Source organism: Sinocyclocheilus rhinocerous, unplaced genomic scaffold, assembly GCF_001515625.1.
Source record: "Sinocyclocheilus rhinocerous isolate Xijiao unplaced genomic scaffold, SAMN03320098_v1.1 scaffold86, whole genome shotgun sequence".
Taxonomy (NCBI): Eukaryota; Metazoa; Chordata; class Actinopteri; order Cypriniformes; family Cyprinidae; genus Sinocyclocheilus; species Sinocyclocheilus rhinocerous.
Window position 1 is genome coordinate 268,850 of NW_015650012.1, and position 21,421 is coordinate 290,270.

Consider the following 21,421-nt stretch of genomic DNA (forward strand, 5'->3'; position numbering starts at 1 on the left):
TCACCTGTCTAATAAAATGCATAGCATATTAAAGCGTCTTTGGTGTTTCCATGTTTTCTACAAAACAAAACCGGAAATCGAGGGGTTATGACGTCATTGGCAGGCGACACAATGACACTATGGACACGCTCCGTGTCACTAGTTAAAATAGCTTATTTCTCTGGATTTAAACATTCTTTGAAACATTTGGGATAATACTTACATTATCCCAAATGTTTCGAAGAATGTTTTGACACAAGTCAGCAAAATATATAAAACTGTTCTAGTGGTTTTTGGATATTTTAATAAAAAAATCTTACATATTGTGCCTTTAACCCGTTCACTGGTGAGTTTAAAATATTCTAGCGGTCCCCCCAGAGTGAGTTTTTTTTAGGCGACCGCGAGAGTTTTTTTGCACACGTCAGCATGACATCAGAGCAAGTCGGAGGTAAGTCGGACACTTTTCTAACCGGCATGCATCTCGCGGTGATCGGTTCTGCGCAGATTTTGCTCATCTCAAACAAGCCTACTGTCTGATAGATGGATCGCTTTTATTTCGTTTTTCCTATTTTATTCAAAATATTCATGAACTTGCTTACCATGTCATCAACTATCTGATATTCCGATTCACAAATATGTGTAAATGAGTGTGTTTTGTCGTTTAAAAACCGTTCTAAATGATCTTGATCGTGATCTGTAACGTGAGATGGACGCCGCCATGTTTGTTCGCGCTGCAGTTCAGAGTCCTGTCAGTCGATTTACAGCACGTGAATTCATCAATTTCTCTCGAAATACATGCAAATAAGTGGCTGGTGAACTGGGAGAAGAATAGAGTGAACTTTATAGTTACTAATGGCGCTTTTCCACTGCATGGTACGGCTCAGTACAGTTCACTTTTGGGGGATTTTCCACTGGGTACAGTACCTGGTAATTTTTTTAGTACCACTTCGGTTGGGGTTCCAAGTGAAGCGTACCGTTACCAAAACGTGACGTGTCCAGGTTATCATGGCTGCTGGCAGAGGCAGGTAGTGGCAGAAAGCATGTGATGACCTGGGAGCGCGTTTCCAGCCAGGTAAAAACTGTGAAAAAACACCATTTACTAAGTAGATGTAGCGCATAAATCATCTACTCTTCCCATCCCTCCCCCTAAATTGCTTTTTCTCTACCATCCTATCTCTCTTTTCCCACAACCCCCTACTTTTGTGTCCCCCCTCCTTCTTTTTTTCTCTTTTCCCCTCCTCTCACTCCCTCTCTCTCTCCCCATCCCATTTCCCCTCCTTCATTTTCATCCTCCTCTCCTCTCTCATTTTCTGCCGGCCGGCCCTCCATCACCCTCTCTCTCAGTGTGCAGACATCACTGCCATCATTGGGACAGTGACACCTCCATTAATCAATTTAGCAAACATCATGGGCTGATCTGCACAAAGTGTCACGCACACGCGCACATGCCAAAACATCCAGGACAAGTATCTACAATTCATTCACCTTGATCCGGCCCTGTGGAAGTCAAGGTCATGCAGTCCCGTGGGGAATCTATTCGTCATGTAATCTCAAGCGGTGGCATGTTGGATTATGCACCTCTGGACGATACAATCCTGCTTCCTATGGTGTTATTAAATTAATTTTTCATGTATAGCATATGCATATGCATAGCATACAGGGGCTCTCATCGGTGAGTGCTGTATGACAGACAGTCTCATTTACAGGATGTCTCTGTGCACTCAATACTGCCATCTTCTGACATGATTTTAGTATTGCATTACCAAAATTAACTTGTCTAATGCTGCCCCCTTCAGGTTAGTAAAGAAACTCACTGACTGCTGAATGAAATGCTGCCCCCTTTTGACAGAAAAGAATATTTTCATCTTACTCGTTCATTTCATGGGGAACTTCACAGTTCTTTACACTCAACAATGCCACTGCCAGGTAGGGATGAACACCATAAATTCCTTTGAAAAATAAATGGTTTCGTAAAACAATGATGCTTGTTTAAGATTCAAAACCAGAGGAATTTCCAGCCCAAAATAATTAATATTATTATTAAAAAAAATATTAATTTGTACAATGCTTACTTTCTATGCAAAGGAAGACATAGTACTAAATAGAACTGAATGCAAAGTTTTTCAACAATTAACTGAATGTTAGTTGCATTTAAATAAAAAAATATAACTTATATAATACACTTTCAGAAAAAAGGTACCACCCCAGTGACAGCTTTTGTACCTTTTATTGAGTATAATTAAGTGGGCCAAAAAGCACTCTAAAATTCAGCTAATTGCATTTCTTATAAATTTAAATTATAATATTTTTTATTTAATTGAAATTAACATACCATATTTCAAAGACAGTAAAAAAAATTAATAAATAAAAGTAATTGTAAAAAATTTTTTAAATTAAATTGGTTAAAAGATACCGCCGAATGTACTGACATGCATTTGTGGTAAACTAAAATGTACATTTATATAATTTATATTAAAACATGTATGTCATCTATTCAAATATACAGTATTTGTAATTAATGTACTGATGAAACTGCAATTGAGTGCGTTTAAAATATACTAATTTTAAATGTAACATTGAATAATTCACTACATTTGAAATGATTATCAAGTACTTTACATGTGCTTTAGTATGTTAGTCAACAAATCAAAATAAGTTCATTTCTTTAAAGCACAACAAAATGATTATTAAAACAATGTACTTTACATAATAATAATGTACTTTAAAGTGACATTTTTAATTTGAAATTATTAAAGAGCACTTATGTGTCTTAAAAAACAGTCATGAAAGCATACTCTCTTTTTAAGTACACCTAAGTGGCCTTGTATTTCATTAATATTATCTGTGAGTACAGATTCGAAGCACACTCAGTGCACAGTCAGTACAATTAAGCGCACCTCTTTTCACAAGGGTTCTTAGTTGCTAAAAAGCACAGGTGTATCTTTGTTTTAAAAAGTGGAGGGGACTAGGTCGTGGCAGAGATGGTGGGCCTGAAGTTGTCATGGCCACCACATGCTGATTCCCTTTACTGAATGCGCTGAAAAAGTAGCTAAAAGCAGGAAATATGTACATATAAATTAATTTGTACAGAACATCAGGCATCAGTGTCAGTTCTCACTCATTTGTGCACATTTTATGGTTGTTGTTCGTGACTGGGACGCATAATATACAGTAGCCGCACAACGGCAACAGCGCATGTGCAGCAGTGGTACCGTAGGTGTGGAACGGGTCCGGCAGTGTATGTATGTTGCTAAGCCATCTTCTGAATCAAGTTCGCATCAATGATCATTATTCAGATACATTTTTTTTTCTTTGTACTTAGACTCTGATTTCTGAAATAGAACAGAATTTAAGGCAGAATTTTCACAGCCAAGCAATCTTTGCGGTCATTAACACACACAGTATGTCTATTCTAAAAGAAGTGAATCTATATTTCTATTTATGCCTTAAATGTATAGAATTTCTAACATCTGGATAGTTATTTCATGTAATTTGTGTGCTTAATTCATTCATTCATTCATTCACTAGAGTAGTATATTTAATCTAAATGTGTAAATATAAAGCTTTTTTTTTCTTCATCTCGATCCTACAATAAAAGAGTGTGTATGGTCCAGAGTGAGTAGTGTTGCACATAATTACGTAGGATATTGTTTATAAATCTTGATATGTGCGTGACAGGGTTTACAGATCAGGCCTGTCTGACTGTCACAAATGTATTTTGTGTTACACCAATGAATTAAATTATGAAGAACGACAGATTGGAGATGCTTTTGCTATGTGTTATAAGCCTTCCGCATGCCTATTTTTTTCAATGGTTTCCAAAAAGTGGTGGAGACAGAATCAACTTTGGCAAAACGTTGTGGGGACATGTCCCACCTGTCGACAAAAATCTTCACCTCTAGGGAATTTGGTGTAAAATGGAAATGGAAGTTGTAGCCAATTTGTGGGATTCTTCAGTTTGGAGACTTCTGGATTATTAGACCTTTTATAACGTTTCAGTTTATTGCAAAGTAACAATGTTTCCTCAGTAATTACACTACTGGTATACACAAGAACACAAAACATTCTTACCTGTATAATGTCTGTCATCTACATTAGAAGCATAACACAGGAGAAAGAGAAAAACAGAATTATAAGTAATGAATAAAATATAAAACTGATGCGAGTTTGAAAGTATGCAAACACACTAGTACTCACAGTGGCAGACAGGTTTGGGTGAGTCCCACTTGCCCAGCTTAGTGCAATGAGTGCTGTTTCTGCCCACCAAGATGAAACCCTCCAGACAGCTGTAGTGCAGTATCGTGCCCTCCACCGCTGGGCCTGGAGGGTGAACCGTCACACGGCCGTTCTCCAGAGATGTCCACACCCTCGCACACGGCAGCACTGAAGAGCACACACACGCCACAGCGAAGAGTCAGTTATACAAATATATGCTATTCACAAACTGATCCTTCAACACCTCATTGATGCTTTAAAACTGTTGTGTTGACTTAATGCTAAAAGGTGGTGGTTTATATTCATTTAGGATCTATGTTTCATGTGAGCAGTCTGGAATGGAAGTTTCCCTTACAGGGTACTTTACCTTTAAAAAAAGCATACAGCCTTACCATTAATTTTTTGTCTTGTCAGCAATGAAAAAATGGCAAGAACAGAACATATCACCCTGAGAGACTGATTACATAATGCACAATATGCTCAGCGGCCATCTGTAATACTTCATATTTCCGTCATTTATGTCAAATGCCTCAGCGCTTTTGTGTCAATGCCGTTTTAGAACAGCACAGGACAGTTTAAAGGTTTGAAGTGATCGCTGTTTTGGTATGGTTTTTGTTTAAGTATATGTGTGTGTGTGTGTGTGCACTTGACCTAGCTTACTTTTGGGGACAAAATTGCTGAAAAACTTATCCAGACGTTAGCTAAATCTGACAAAACCTCCATTTTGGGGATGTCCTCAAAAGAATAAAATAGTTCAGCTCTGTTGAGAATAGCATACTACTCTTGCTTGTTCTTCCGTATCTTCAGGATACACTAATGTTCAAAAGTGTAGGGTCAGTGAGATATTCAGCTAGGAGGAACTAAATCAAAAGAGACAGTAAAATCAATTATAATGCTACAAAAGATTTTGCGCACTGGAAATGGAAGGTTAAGTCAAGCAGCATTGTATTGTGGTATATAGTATTCCATGAATGATTAACCTGGATGACCTACTGCACTCCATCTGCCAATAAATGCATCAGACAACAGAGCACACTTTATGGAGTACTATATCCCACAATGCAACACTGCATGACCTTCCTATTGTGATGAATTTATCAGATCTGCTGCAATTTTGCACACCACCTTCTTGATGGATTTAATATGATTATTGGTTTATATCTGAAATAGATGCTGAATTAATGAGGTCATGTGACAGCAGTAGCACACTACGGTCTGAAAAGCTTACACTGTATTCTGCGTACTGCTGCAATTAATTCCTCACAATAGCAGCCACTTAACAGTGTATACTGCACACTATGCACTAATCCAGGGGTTTTCAATCTCTTATATGCCACAGACAGCCAATAATGACCATTTTCATGCGAGAGACCCCCATCCTAAAATTTAAAAGCCAGCTATATATGTATACAGACTGTGAAAATGGATATTTTAAATGCGTGTAAAACTTTATTTGCAGAATATTTCATTTCTATTGTGTATATATTTTCTAATCACTATAGTATTATATTTTTAGATGCATTGTATATTTATTTATTTATTTGAAATATGTTTTATTCTTATTTACCTAATTATTTATTTACTGGTTTAATATTATTTATTAAAAAAAAATTTTTTTCTCTGAGCCCCCTCCCTTACGGCCCCCTGGAGTCAATTTGAAAACGGCTACACTAAACATTATGCTAATATTCCATTTCAAACATGACCATAACCATTAGTCACTTCAATCTGAGGTACAGTTGGTGTAAGGTAATTTCAATTAGCTTGATTTAAGAACAGATGTCAAAGAGAAGTTATGAATTAGACAGATACGGTAGGTAAACATACACTTGTGACGCTATAAAAAAATCTGACATATTTGTTGATATTTTAAGTCATGTCTGCTGATCTACCAAAGTCGCCAGCTAACTAAATTAACTAAATACTGTTATAGTCTCCTAAATGTAGAAAACTAGGCCATGTGCTGAGTACGGGTGAATGTAGATGCAGACTAAACCGATAGCCAAGAATAACTCTCATAATCAGCTATTACTGACAGTCACAGTCTTGAAAATATCTGCTGTTCTGTACCTGATGAACACGTGCAGCTGCACTGAAATGCCCTGTAGGGTTGTGATAAGTACAGACATAAACAATGAATTGTGAGTCATTTGTGAATTACTAGCAAAAGTCTAAGACAGATAGAGATGGCCTGAACAGAAAAGCTGACGTTTCAAGTACTTCACGTATTTACTATATTTAAACATAATGATGGAGAATCTGAACTTTACTTGAGTACTATTCATTGTTGTTATTGTTACTAAAAATGAGAAAAGGATGAAATCAAATTAAATAAAAATATTAAATGAAAACTTGCACAAAATTATTTTTTGTTGCCTTGGCAGCTAAAATAAGTTTAAGTTGAAATACTAAAATTGCATAAATAAAAATTAAAGCTAAAAAGAAATATATATATAAAATAAAACAAAACATGACAAACACACTGCAAAGTGACTAAAACTTAAACTAAACTAAAATGAAACCTGTAAATATAAAAATTAAAGTTTATTCAATATATTAATAAATAGCATAGCGGTATATATAAATAATTAACTGGATCTTATAAATAACACTGGATCTATGGAACCAAACACTTCTTCTCTAATTCACATTTCACATTTCCAAGTCAAAAATTATACTTTACACTCCCTACTAGTTCATTTAGACCTCATTTAGTACATTTGCGGGTCATTGTGACTTTTCTCTTTTTTTAGTGCGCTTTCAAGATATGAAGCTCCCAGCTGAACGTTTATGGCATCACATCACTGACCTAAAGCAATGTTTTAATTACTTTTATTTGTGAAGATGGATGAACTTGACTTGATTAAACAGGCTGTTGTATAAAGTTACTGCACAGGGAAAAAAAAATTTTTTTTTTTAAAGTAATAACTATGGAAACAATTCACTTTCACTCAAGTCTGTTTTATCTAGACACAATTTAGACCTCTGCAGATAACAAAAGGAAGAGTTGAACATACAGCATTTGCTGCGCTGGTTCAGGTCAGTCCATGTGCCGTCAGGGAGACACTTCCTGACCTTTGGTCCCACGATCATTCTGTTCCCTCTGCAGATATACTCGATTTCATAATCCACCGGCAACACCTGAACACTGCGGATCTGCATTCAGACAGAGAGAAATTAATACTTTATTTTAAATTGAATACTAAATTCAATATTAAATTGATCAAAAGTGACAATAAAGACGTTTTAAAATGTTACAAAAGATTTCTTATTTCAAATAAATGCATTTAATTCATCAAATAATACTGAAATAAATTAACACAATATTAAGCAGCACAACTGTTTTCAACATTGATAATAATCAATGTTTCCTGAGCAGTAAATCAGCATATTAGAATGATTTCTGAAGGATTATGTGACACTGAAGACTGCAGTAATGATGCTGAAAATTCAGCTTTGATCACAGGAATAAATTACATTTTAACATATTAAAATAGAAAACAGTTCTTTTACATTGTAATAATATCTCAAGGCTGTTTTTACTGTATTTGTAATCAAACAAATGCAGCCTTGGTGAACATAAGAGACTTTTAAAAACATAAAAACCCGACCTAAAATTTTTCAACAGTAGTTTACACTTGTCCATCTATCCCCCTAGACCCATACAGATACACATACTTAATATAATAAATTACTAATAAAGTAAATCTTCACACCTGTTCCTGAGTCAGACCCCTGTATCTGATCCCTCCGTCTCTTGGCGGGCGAATGATAGCACAACCTGATGGAAAAGATGTGCAAATAATCAAAAGATAATCATGCTTTCTAAAGGATGTCTTTCAAATAATACTAATACACTGACAGAAAATGCTACCACCATTTATCACAAACTGCAACGCTCATTTTGTCCGTTAGATGGAGGACTCTCCTTTCTGAACATGTGAGCAGAAGCAATAGTGACAGCCATGACAGAAGCTCCAGTGACCGCCTGAGCCGTTTATTCGTACAATTTTCCATTCCTGCCACTATGATAAAATAGGATATATACTGTGTGTGTGTGTATATATATATATATATATATATATATATATATTACTCTATTTCACAAAACAAAAATTTAAAATTGAGCTACCTTCACAGACTAGTGGCTTCACTATCAGAGCCTATTGTAATCACAAACTACAGATGTATCCATATATAGTACTAGTAAACTCAAGAGCGCTAATTTTCCATTATATTTGAGTCATTCATGCCTCTAATCTGTGTAAATGTCTGAGTGTCCCCTGGGCTCACGGCTCTGCCGGGGATTTGCTGTCAAAATGAAAGAGCGGCGTAGCTGTAACCTGTTATTACAGCCTGCTTCACCTACAGTGTCAGCAGCTAATTACAGTCATCGTCAATCCCAGAACCTGAGGGCAAGGCAGACCAGCACGACTGTTCCCACGTGCATGTGTCTGTGTTACAGTCATTTTGTGTGTGAGGGTATTTTTAGAGACAAAAACATGAGCAGCATTATCAAAATCAAATGCTGCCATTGGCTCGCTGTTCGCAGCTTTGAAGAGACTCTAGAGTCGTTTGAAATGCCAAGCCTACACTGCACAACATGTATTCTGGCATTTTGTGCGACTGTATTCAAGAAGAGCATGTCCACGTTGCTGCTAAATATGGCTGTCACTCCTCTACTGAATGCTTCATCCCGCTCTGTATATGGAACAGGTCAGGATGGTCATCTTCAACAACGGCACTTTTTAGGTTTGATTTTTTTTAGAGGTGTGAATCAAAGGGAATGATGTTGTTAATGGAAATAAACCTGAAATATTAGATTTTAAAAAATTGAAAAGTTGAAATGCTGCCTTTACAAATAATTGAAATAAGTTTAATTTTGAACTGAATTACTAACAGGAAATAAATAAAAACAAAACAAACAAAAACTTCGAACTGAAATAAAAATAATTTAAATAATAAATCTAGTAATGTAAAAAAAAAAAAAATGACTACAGCACATACTGTAACAAAATTACTCAAATTAAAATTAAAACGGAAACATTTTAAATAAGCTAAATTCAAAACATTAATAAAAACTATAACAGTATATAAATGCCTCAGATGTATATATCTACATACAAATGTGCAACTGCACCAAATTGCATATTTTTGCTCAGTTTGGGCTTCTGAATAAAACTGAGTTTTTATTTTTATTTTTTTAAGTCTAACACTTCAATAAACTTCCATTAAAAACATCATCTGACTATTATTTCATACATCAGGTTTTACAGGGTTAAAGTACGAATGCAACATCTCACATTTGAATCAAATAACATTTCAAAACAATTACTGTCAAACACCAATATCTGATAACACTTTATTTTAGCAACGGAGAGAGAAACTAAAGAGAGAGCAGAGAGAAAATGCCCACAATCCACAGTTTAATACCATATATATCCGATGTTGTAACATGTTACACGTTACATGTCCTTACAGTTACACCTTATTTTACAGTACATGTACTTACAGCATACTTAGGGGTTTAGGGGTCGGTTCAGGGTAAGTATTACCCGGTTATTGTAATTGCTATAATAAGTACATAGTTGTCACGGGTTGCTACGGTGCAGGAACACGGAGCGAGGAACGAGGAGACCAGGAGTACAAAACCAAGGAATTTAATTATATCGCGGGGAATCACACGTAGCACAAGGAGTTGACATAAACAATACCGGACAAAAGAACAGGGAACAGAACACTCTTTAAATACACTGAACAGGAAGATGGGATGACAAGACACACCTGGGATCAATGGAAACCACATAGGAAACACATGGGACAAATGATAAGCAATCAGGGAGCAGGAACAGGAAGACCAAATGGGGGCATGGAAACATAAACATGTGACAATAGTATGTACATGTGGAACAGACCTGTAAAATGAAGTGCTACCGTACTTACTATATGTAGTGAAGCCAGTAAATTATGCATAATTAGAAGGAGCTAACCCTAAACTTATAGCAAGTAGTTACTTAATATTACTTAGTACTTATTTGTGTAATTACACTGTACACATTGAGTTTGGTTACAACCATTGACAACCATATTATACAACTGAATTTCCTCCTAAACACATGAGGAAGTAACAACCAAAGTGTCATGAAATCTGTGAAATTAGTGATTTATGTGCATAAACAAAACATGGCACCTCTGTAGACTAATCTGTCTCCATCGTTAGTCTTAATATCAAATGTCAAAAATAGTTAACACCAATTAGGTTAAACTGTTGGCTTCCATGTTTCTTGTTTACTACCACTAGACACATAGCGTTGGCTATAGCTATTGCTTTGTTCGGTTATCACTCCTAAAACTTTGCAGTGTGTATGTGCTTGACTTTATAATGACAGATCAGGAGATGCACTGTGACAAGGAATATTCCACAGGCTTTTATTGCTGTTCAGCAGGCCATAGAACAGGACAATTATGCATGGGAGGATTATATACGTGAGGATTTATGTACTTATTATAGCTGTCAGACATCCAATAGTGTTGATATTGTGTTTCATTAGTCGTTCAGCTTGGGCAAGGCAGACTAGCTAAGCTTGTAATATCTGAGATAGGAAGCATGCAATTAGAGCTGGATGGAGGAGACGTGAGAAAAAATTCAATTCTAGATGCTGACTGATGTGACCAGTGAATAAGACCTTTTAACACGCACGGATTACCAACACACTGCCTAGAAAACACAAACAAATAAAAACAAAGAGATGCACACAAAAAGTGACATACACATTTTTTCAAATGCTTTCACACACAATTAAAGTTGGGGATCAAGAACTTTCTCTTATCCAGTACAGTGCTTTCATTGCTAACTAAAACAAAATCATTTTCATTAATTAAAATAAAGCTGAAATAAAATTAAATGTTAATATCAGATGGAAAAACTAAAACTGAATGTTGCATCTATTATGTATCAAGATGTAAACTTTTAGTTTGCTAATGTGAATGAAAAAAAAAACTGCCTGCCACACAATGAGTTCTCATGAATTTTCAGTTTGAATCTAAAACTAAAACTATTCAAAATTGTTTTCAGTAATTGAAATAAGGTTAACATAAAATTAAATATGAATATTAAAAAATGAAAATACGAGCTTAGTTGAAGTAAAAATACTAAAACGGGGGAAAAAAAGAACCTAAAAATATAGGCATAACTTAAACTGTAAAGAATCAGTGAAACGTTCGCTCTATGAACAATTATGAATAATACGAATTTTCAAAAACTGGGTATGATGAGGCGACATTATTCTACTCACCCTTCAACTACTGATCATTAAAAGAAAATTTGAAAGTGTGAAAACATTAACAAATTACTTTCAACATGAATAACCCCAAAAGCTTGATTATTTCCACAGCAATATTACGGACGTGTTAAATTTCACTGGAGTAGTACATGTCTATATTACGTAACAATTATATTTGAAAGCATCAGTTAGAAAACAACCCTGGAAAGAGACATGAGGATTTGGAGAGAAAAACAAGAGATTCTTAGTGCATTTCAATTAATTATTCATGGTTTATATTGTTTATTAATTTGGGAGAGCAGACAGCAAATGTGCAGTATATGTTATCAGGAAAGTTATCAGGAGGAAAAGAATGCAGTGGAGTGAGAAGAGCTCTTGCCATTGACATTATTGTTATATCATCATGTCACATTAAAATACCATGCGTTACATTATTCTCCTGACGTCTGAAAAATAGAATATGAAGGAAAATGTATAGCTCATTCAGTCAAACTGAGGATAAGGATTATTTAGCGGAACTGTGTGATCTGAAATGATTTGTTTTAGTCTTTTTGAGTGGAACTTCCCCAAAACCAAAGTGCCTCCTACAATTTAAAACCTAGTAGGCTAGGTTAGAAAAAAAGGTGGATAGAAATCTTTAAAAAAGAATAATAATAATAATTTCAAAAATAAAAATGACAAAAGCACGTAACAAAATTACTAAAATGGAAACTTTTTTATAAAGAAGCAAATTCTAAATATTAATAAATATTACAACATATAAACAATATATAATATATAAACAATACTAAAATAGCAATACTAAAATAGTGAGATGAAGTCATATCAGTAGTGTAATAAAAGCTGTTTTATTTTGCATGGAGTGGGTCACTTTATGGAGGCCATTTTTAAACCAAACTAAATAAATAACTGTATAAATAATAGCTGACTGCAAATTTTAACAGTGACACTGGTAACCAAAAACAAATGCTTTTACATGATGCATCCACACCACTAGGTGTCAGTGTAAGTACAAGACAACCAAATCGGCCGGTGCAAAGCAAACAGTGTTGCCAAGTTTGCGGTTTTCCTGTGGAATTGGGCTACTTTTGTACTACTGCTGGTTTTTTTGTTGTTGTTTTTTTAGCCGCTGTTTGAAGCAAAATCCCCTGCCCCCACGGAACACAATTTAGATCGAGGTTTTGACCCTCTGGAATGCGAATTTGGAATGTTTTTGATGCAATTTTAGACCTGGCAACCCTGAAAGCAAACATCATATTACTGACTGCCCTTTTAATAATGAATATAGGGTTAGTTCACCCAAAAATGAAAATTACCCCATGATTTACTCACCCTCAAGGCATCCTAAGTGTATATGACTTTCTTCTTTCAGACGAATACAATTGGAGGTGGTCGAGATTTTGAAGCAAAATAAAGTGCATCCATCCATCATAAAAAGTACTCCTCACAGCTCCAGGAGGTTAATAAAGGCCTTCTGAAGTGAAGCGATGCATTTGTGTAAGAAAAATATCCATATTTAAAATGTTATAAACCGTAATCTCTAGCTTCCTCTAACTGTCATAATCACGTTCACGAGAGAGTGGCGTCCAGCGGATGACGTAGGATGTAAGCGTAGCGTAAGCTTCAGTGAGAATATGCTAGTATCGTGAGAGCCAAGTTTTGTGTACAGCAAAGGAAAAACAGTGTCCAGTGTGTTTACAAATCCTTGTTTTGTACTTATAATTTGTGACCGGTGTTTTGTTTTGCTCTCTCCTCTGTGCTTCCGCGTTTGTCACTTTTCACCGGAGTTTACGCTACGCCTACGTCCTACATCATCCGCTGGAAGAGATTAGTGGTTAAATGGATTATAGTTGATCCGTGATCCGTACGGACCAAGCCCCACGGTTCGGCACGCATGTGATCCACGGATTAATTGCAAAATTTAACCATAATAGAGTATAAGTTTATTATTTGTTCGTATTTACACAAACAAGCAAATTTTAAACAATTCCAGAGAGAAAAGGCGAAAGGGAACTCGATTCGTTACTCGCGCGCTGTTCTCTACTAGGGATGAGCGTATCGATCCAAAGTATCGATATATCGATACTGACGCGAGTATCGAAAGTATCGATACTCAAACAAAAATATCGATACTAAGGTGCGTTTTATTTACCAGTGGTTTTATTTAACAATAATAATAATAATAATAATGCGTACAATACCCGTAAGACCTTTGTTCATCTTCGGAACACAAATTAAAGGTGCCATAGAATGCATTGATACAATATTTTATTTAATTGTTCTCTGATATCTACATAGAAGGTACAGTATGTGGCTTATTTTTGGCTTATGCAAACAATCGCCAGAAACGGTTTTACATGTCCATTTACAACCCTAGGATTTGTCCCTATAATGAAATGGTCTGTTTTTACCTTATTTGGAAGGGTCATGAATAATAATGTTGAGCTCTGCTCTGATTGGCTGTTTCACAGTGCGGCTCAATGTTGAGCTCTGCTCTGATTGGCTGTTTCATTTGACAGTGCGGCTCATTTCACTCGCTCACACTGTTTCACAGTGCGGCTCAATGTTGAGCTCTGCTCTGATTGGCTGTTTCACAGTGCGGCTCAATGTTGAGCTCTGCTCTGATTGGCTGTTTCACAGTGCGGCTCAATGTTGAGCTCTGCTCTGATTGGCTGTTTCACAGTGCGGCTCATTTCAGTAGCTCACAAAGCAGGAAGGAAACAGGGAAAATATATATTTAAATACTTTCTCTCGCAGTTATATCGTTGGGTAATTATACTGTATATAAAATGCGTGCATTGAAACTAATATCGAATGCACGATCGCTTTTTACTTTCACTTTCAAGATTTGCGATCGCACGTGCTCTGGTGTAAACTACAGCGGCAGTACTTACCACACGTTTTATAAGATCAAATGCTTGTCAGTGGTGCTCAGGATCTGTAAATCATTCGCCATCATCCTCAGTCATCTCTCCTTACTCTGTTTATGTGGTAAGTGAAATCTTATGTACTGTAATGTAACAGGCTACATATTTCGCTTGTTTCTTCACAATATCTGCAGAACTTCTGATGATTTGGCTGTGCAGGTTCGGCTGGCGGCTGGCATAGAACATGGGCGGGTATATGCAAATGTTGGGGGCGTAACTATTAGTGATCCCGACTGTAACGTAAATGGAAAGCAAGTTAAATTGAAATATTTTTCTTTTCTTGCTGATCCGAAAAATGATCCAAACCGTGGGTCAAAAACCGTAATGTGATCCGAACCGTGAGATTTGTGATCCGTTGAACCACTAGAAGAGATTACGGTTTATAAAGTTTTATATAGATATTTTTCTTTCATAAACGGACTGATTCACTTCAGAAGGCCTTTATTAACCCCCCGGAGCCATGTGAAGCACTTTTTATGATAGATGGATGCACTTTATTTTTCTTCAAAATCTTGACCCCCATCCACTGCCATTATAAAGCTTGGAAGAGCCAGGACATTTTTTAATATAACTCTGATTGTATTCGTCTGAAAGAAGGTCATATACACCTAGGATGGCTTGAGGGTGAGTAAATCATGGGGTAATTTTCATTTTTGGGTGAACTATCCCTTTAATATGTTACCAAAAATAGTATTAAGTATTTTTGTTTCCTATATTATTATGAATTAATTCCTATATGCAACATTATATTAAAAAAAAATTTACAACTGAAAACAGGAAATACACATGAAATAAGCATTTATTAAAAAGTTACACAAATCCACATACTAAAAAAGAGCACACACATACACACCAAAGCTCTCACACACAGGCTTCAGCTCTCTCCATTACCTTCGGTTGTATTACGTGAGGCCACGGCAAGTGAAAAAGACCAGAGGAGTAGCGACAGAATAAACGAGAGGGCCATTCTTCCACCTGCAGAATGAGAGAAAGAGAGAGGCATTATCAGAGGAGGAATGGCTGAGTGTGAAAACAGAGGGTGGAGAGTGATTGTTCAGGGGTGTGAGATGAGTGTGAGAGGGGTTCCTGAAGGACGAGAGGAAACACAGTAGGAGAAAGGAAACTGGTGGAGGTTGAAAAAAGGAGGCATGGGGCGAGGAGAGAAACAGAAGGGCGGCGAGGAACAGATCAGAAACAGCACTTGCGGACAGACGGCCCTTTTGAAATCTCTGAACAGCTGATCTCCTTTTCTAGATTCACAGTTAGTCTACCACGACTGTCCAAATGAGTCACTCGCAGCAGGGTGCCTTCCCTTACTCAGATCCTACAGATCTGCTTAATATCTGCATTAAGGTGCGAGCACTGCCCAGCCTTCCCCATCAATATTCCCTTTCCGCCTAGCTGCTTTCTGACTCAGACACGCCAACAAGCATCACAGCTTGTGTAGATGGGGGAGGGCAAGATGAATGATAGCTGTTGTTTCAGTCAGTGGGTATTGTGTATTTATTGGTGTTGTTTTTGATGACAAGGGTCCCATTTTACTTGTAGCAGCATATGTATAGCAACTGAGATACATATAAAGCATACACTTAAGCCTTGAATTTAATTAGCTGAGCGGCTTTTCTAAAATTATAACATATTTTAAATGCACTCTACATTAGTGATAGAGATTTTTTCGCGATTCTTTCGATATATTACACTGTTATGGCAGAAGAAGGCAATTGACTCAACCAATCCATTCAACAATACTCATTCAGGACAGGAGTTATTGAATGATTGACTCAAATGATTAATCCAATAACTCAGATTCATTCAGGAATGAAACAAGGAGGGATTGTCCTGATGAGTGAGTCATTCATTTATTGACTCAACCAATTCCTTCAACAACACTGATTCATTCAGGAACAAAAGAAGCAAATGTCTTTATTAATAAGTTACTGAATTATTAACTCAACTGACTCATTTAGCAACACTAATTCATTCAGGAATGAAACAGATGACTGTCTTTATGACTAAGTCAGTGTATCTTTCACTTAATCAATTTGTTTCAAATACTGATAGAAACAAGCAACTATCTTTACGAGTAAGTTATTGAATGTTGGACTCAACTGACTCATTTAACAACACTGATTTAATGAAACAAGAATGAAACAAGTGACTGTCTTTATGAGTGAGTCAATAAATCATTCACTTAATTGATTTGTTCAAAAACACAGATTAATTCAGGAATGAAACAAGTGACTGCCCTTTATGAGTGAGTCCATTCACTCAAGTGACTCAAAAACCACTCTGATTCATTCAGGAACAAAAACCCCACTGCTGTGCTCGGATATGCATGACGGTTGATTCTGATTTCCATTCAACAAAAATAGACAAAATAACTAGACATACTGTGTATGAAATGTGGCTGAATTAAGAAAATCTTCCAGCAATGAAATTGTAATTTTTTGTTATTTTTGAGTAACTCATTAAAGCTGTTTTTTTTTTCTTGCAGTTGGAGCTTGGCAAGTGTTCATTTTGAACCCTGTTGACAACATAAAAGGAACATTGAAAGCAAGATGTAATAGCAGGGCATGTTCATAAGCCCCTATAATGAGTGTAGAATAGCAGGGAAGCGAAAGAGAAACGTGCTTCAAAGAGCTGAAAAACCACAGAGAGACAAATCTGGGGCGTACAGCACGTAAACCACCGGCTTCGTATGAGGAACTGGAGCCAACGTGCGCACACACGCTCACATTCACTAACACACAATCTGATTAGACAGCCAACAATCAACTAGGACTAATCTACATAAATTAATTTCACCCAAATGATATGCTAATTTGAAATACAGGTAGCAAAGCAGGAAGACTCGACTCCACCAGAACGCTTTACACTTCCTGTGCTGTAATCACAATGGAAGCAATTTCTAGAGATTATTCACAGCTTCTAACTGTTCTCAAAGGAGTATGAACGAGAATATGAGCCATAACACATTTCATCCCACACTATAAAAGCAGACGAGGCTTTCCGTCATGGGAGCGTAGAGCGCTATAAAGACGGTCCTTGCATGAAAGGCAGGTTAGGATTAACTTTAGTGGGTTTGGGCAGCTCGAAAGATTTTCATGAATGCAATGAACATATGGAGTTGCGGTACAGCCTTGACAGAAAAAAACACAGAGAACGAGGGAGAGAAAGAGAGCTAGTGTGCTGCCTTGCTGTCTACTGCCCACATTGGCAGCTGTCTTCTGAGGGGCTGTGCACACAGGACATGTTCTTGCGTTTTGTCTGCACTAATTGTTGGTCTATGGGAAATATGGAATTGGCAGACATCTTTGTCCGTTACAGCATGTCTCACACCACAAGCGTGTAATTTTTAAGATGTCAAGATAAAATAGTTTACACCATGCAGCACTGTAAATCAGCGTCAGTTTTAAAACAATGGCCCAATCAGATGAACATTAAGTACTGCTTACGCATAAGCATATGGAGTGTTTTTAGGGTAGTTGATGCATGTCCATGAGGTTTTTAAATTAATATCAGCATTTTAGATTAAAACATAAAAAGTGTATGGAAAAGTATGTTTAAGAAGCCATGTATTATAATTTTTTTAATACTTTTTGCCTTTAATGGTTTCATTTTAAATGGTCCCACGGTGTGACAAATGAACATTTTAAAAATACAAATATTTCATGTAGTCTTTCAAATTATATCAGCTCATTAAAACTGCACACATAATAATTAGCTAAATGCCAGAACAACAAATTCCCAAAAGTATTTGATGTCAAGTAGGCTACCCATTAGCAAAGGTGTATGGGAATTAATGCTGCTATAAAAGTGCCTTCTGTTCAATTCTGTCACGCTCCGTCTAGCTGTTTTTAATGCTAGGATGTGCCCTGTGTGAATGGGCCCTAAGGCATCATCCTAATATAAATGTAACCACATAAGCGACTGATTTAGAACGCTCTACATAAACCTGTGTGACACACACCATATAAAGAATTCCTCACGTGACGCACACGAGAGACTTTAAGAGAGTGAGGTTAGCATGTTGCTAAGCTAACAACGTGATACTCTAATAAGCATTAAAAGCACACAAAATATAAGGTAGCCTAAAAGAGTACACTTTTGATTTTATTTAACTTTTTTTTTAATCAATACTATGCAATACTGAATGAAATATAGGTATTTATTTCTTGACTCATTCACCATTTTTGTTTCTCACAGAGTTTGTCACAATGCATTCTGAAATAGCTTTTTCAGGGAAGGATACATGTAATTCTGTTTTAGAATTTGCCCAAAGTGAGGCATAATATTGCTGCCTACATTTTGGAACAATCATCATGCAGCTTGCTAGGTTTTGGACAGCTATTGGCAGAGAGGGGCTCTGCTAGCTATAGTGAAGAGGAGACTGCGGCTGCTGCTTTGTTATGTGAAAATGAAGCTAATGAAAAGCGCTTGCAGTGCAGGGTGAATGTACACACACACACAAACACACACAGTCTGACAGTGGCATGAAGACAGGGCTCCACCTGAGGCGTAAAACTGACCGCTTGGTAGCAAGCTCTTTCTCATCTATCTATCTCCTCTTTCTAACAAGTTCTCTCTGGCTTGCTTTTTTTTATAGCCCAGCATTGTTTCTTTTATTGCGTCCTTCCAAAATCACTGCTGTCTTTCTCCTTCCTCCTTATTCAGTCTTCTTTTATCTCTCTACAGAGCAATTACTCTCAATCTTTCCCCCCCTCCCTCTTTCTAAAGGGTGAATGTACACACACACACAAACACACACAGTCTGACAGTGGCATGAAGACAGGGCTCCACCTGAGGCGTAAAACTGACCGCTTTGGTAGCAAGCTCTTTCTCATCTATCTATCTCCTCTTTCTAACAAGTTCTCTCTGGCTTGCTTTTTTTATAGCCCAGCATTGTTTCTTTTATTGCGTCCTTCCAAAATCACTGCTGTCTTTCTCCTTCCTCCTTATTCAGTCTTCTTTTATCTCTCTACAGAGCAATTATTCTCAATCTTTCCCCCCCCTCCATCTTTCTAACTGGCTTGTCTCATGAAAACAACAAATCTTTCACTCAAACGGTTTCTCACATCATATACTCATTATAGTGTATATAGTGCAGCCTGATTGCAATGCACAACGCTGAAATCACAGCCATAACCCTACACATTTTCGATTTTCACCACCTTATAAACACCTACATTTTCAAGACTGGGTAGCCCAAAGGTAGCATTTTAGGTATCGGTCATTGTGAAAGACATACCGTTTGCCTACTAATCTAAAACTGGGGTGGAAACGTCCTCCTGCTTTGATTATGGTGGATACAGCCCTGGTGCACACACATTCATGCACATTCGCTTGCTAAATGAAAGGTGACAATCTCTATATGGACACTGAAAGCAAAGCACGTCTCTTTTTGACTGGAAACCAAAGCTGAAAACTGCCTACTTATTCAGTCTTCTTTTATCTCTCTACAGAGCAATTACTCTCAATCTTTCCCCCCCTCCATCTTTCTAACTGGCTTGTCTCATGAAAACAACAAATCTTTCACTCAAACGGTTTCTCACATCATACACTCATTATAGTGTATATAGTGCAGCCTGATTGCAGTGCACAACGCTGAAATCACAGCCATAACCCTACACATTTTCGATTTTCACCACCTTATAAACACCTACATTTTCAAGACTGGGTAGCCCAAAGGTAGCATTTTAGGTATCGGTCATTGTGAAAGACATACCGTTTGCCTACTAATCTAAAACTGGGGTGGAAACGTCCTCCTGCTTTGATTATGGTGGATACAGCCCTGGTGCACACACATTCATGCACATTCGCTTGCTAAATGAAAGGTGACAATCTCTATATGGACACTGAAAGCAAAGCACGTCTCTTTTTGACTGGAAACCAAAGCTGAAAACTGCCTAATTCTGTTGCCAGGCAACCATTCATGTTCCCTCCTTCCGTTTGCTCTTTGACTGTTGTCAGACTTTCTTGATGTTTTAACCCCCGGTGACACGCTGTCTCCCCCATGCCTCTGTAAACGAACCCTCTCACCCATCTGACTGCAGAGGTGATGAGTGAACTTGAAGGTTTCGCCGCAGTGTCTCATCAGCGCCTCATCTAGCGTGAATGTGTGGATTAGCTGTTTGCACCTGTGCTGCTAATATTACCCACCATAGAAATAGTATAAGCATGTAAATTAGCATGAAATGTTGGACTTAAAAAGGGCAGGGCTTACACTGTCAGAAAAAATGGCCAAAATGTTACATTTTTGGGTATATAGCAGCTTATCACTGGGCCAGTACCATTAAAAGGATAACTTTGTACCTTATCTACCATTTAAAGGTGCATAGTAGTACCTTAGAGTAGTAATAAGCATACTTAAAGTTATAGTTAACCCATAGCCATTGACTTCCATAGTACAAAAAAAAAAACCATGAAAGTCAATGGCTAACGTCAACTGTTTGGTTATCAACAGGGTGCGAACTACGGGGGAGCTAGGGGGAGCTCGGCTCCCCTTAATAAGACATGGGCTCCCCTGAAAACGGGATTTGTGAAATTTTGGGGGGTCTCAAAAAATATTGACAATGTGTTATTTTGACTTGCAATTTCAGTTTTGTGTAATGTGATCATCGTGGATTATTATGTGTAAAATTGCAAAAATATCATTCATCCATGCATGACGGCGATTTAAACCTAATTCACTTCAATAAAGATAACTATACATAATATTCTTGTCATGAGCATCGCGGCCACGGTATAGTTCGAACACTGGTTATCAACATTCTTCAAAATATCTTCTTTTATGTTCAGCAGAAGTAAGACATTCATACAGGCTTTGAACAACTTGGGGTGCGTAAATGATGACAGATTTGGTGAACTATCCCTTTAAGGTACTATTATGAACATTTTAGGGATAAATAAGGTACAACGTTGTCCTTCTAAGGGTGCTGCCCCAATGATAAGCTGTTGTACTTCTAAAGGTACAATTTATGCACATTTTTTCTGAGAGTGTAGCAGCATTGACACTGG

The 21,421-nt window shown here is 37.0% G+C and overlaps 1 protein-coding gene across 1 annotated transcript in view; it reads right to left on the minus strand.

Annotated features, from left to right (window-relative positions):
- Positions 1 to 21,421, minus strand: part of gabbr1b (gamma-aminobutyric acid (GABA) B receptor, 1b) — a 108,717-nt gene that overhangs the window by 64,838 nt on the left and 22,458 nt on the right. The window contains exons 2-6 of the mRNA XM_016516266.1: positions 15,296 to 15,379; positions 7,911 to 7,975; positions 7,212 to 7,350; positions 4,177 to 4,362; positions 4,051 to 4,068 (exon numbers count right to left, since the gene is read on the minus strand). Coding sequence (XP_016371752.1) covers positions 4,051 to 4,068; positions 4,177 to 4,362; positions 7,212 to 7,350; positions 7,911 to 7,975; positions 15,296 to 15,371 — 484 coding nt within the window. The 5' untranslated portion in view covers positions 15,372 to 15,379. The remainder of the gene's footprint in view (positions 1 to 4,050; positions 4,069 to 4,176; positions 4,363 to 7,211; positions 7,351 to 7,910; positions 7,976 to 15,295; positions 15,380 to 21,421) is intronic.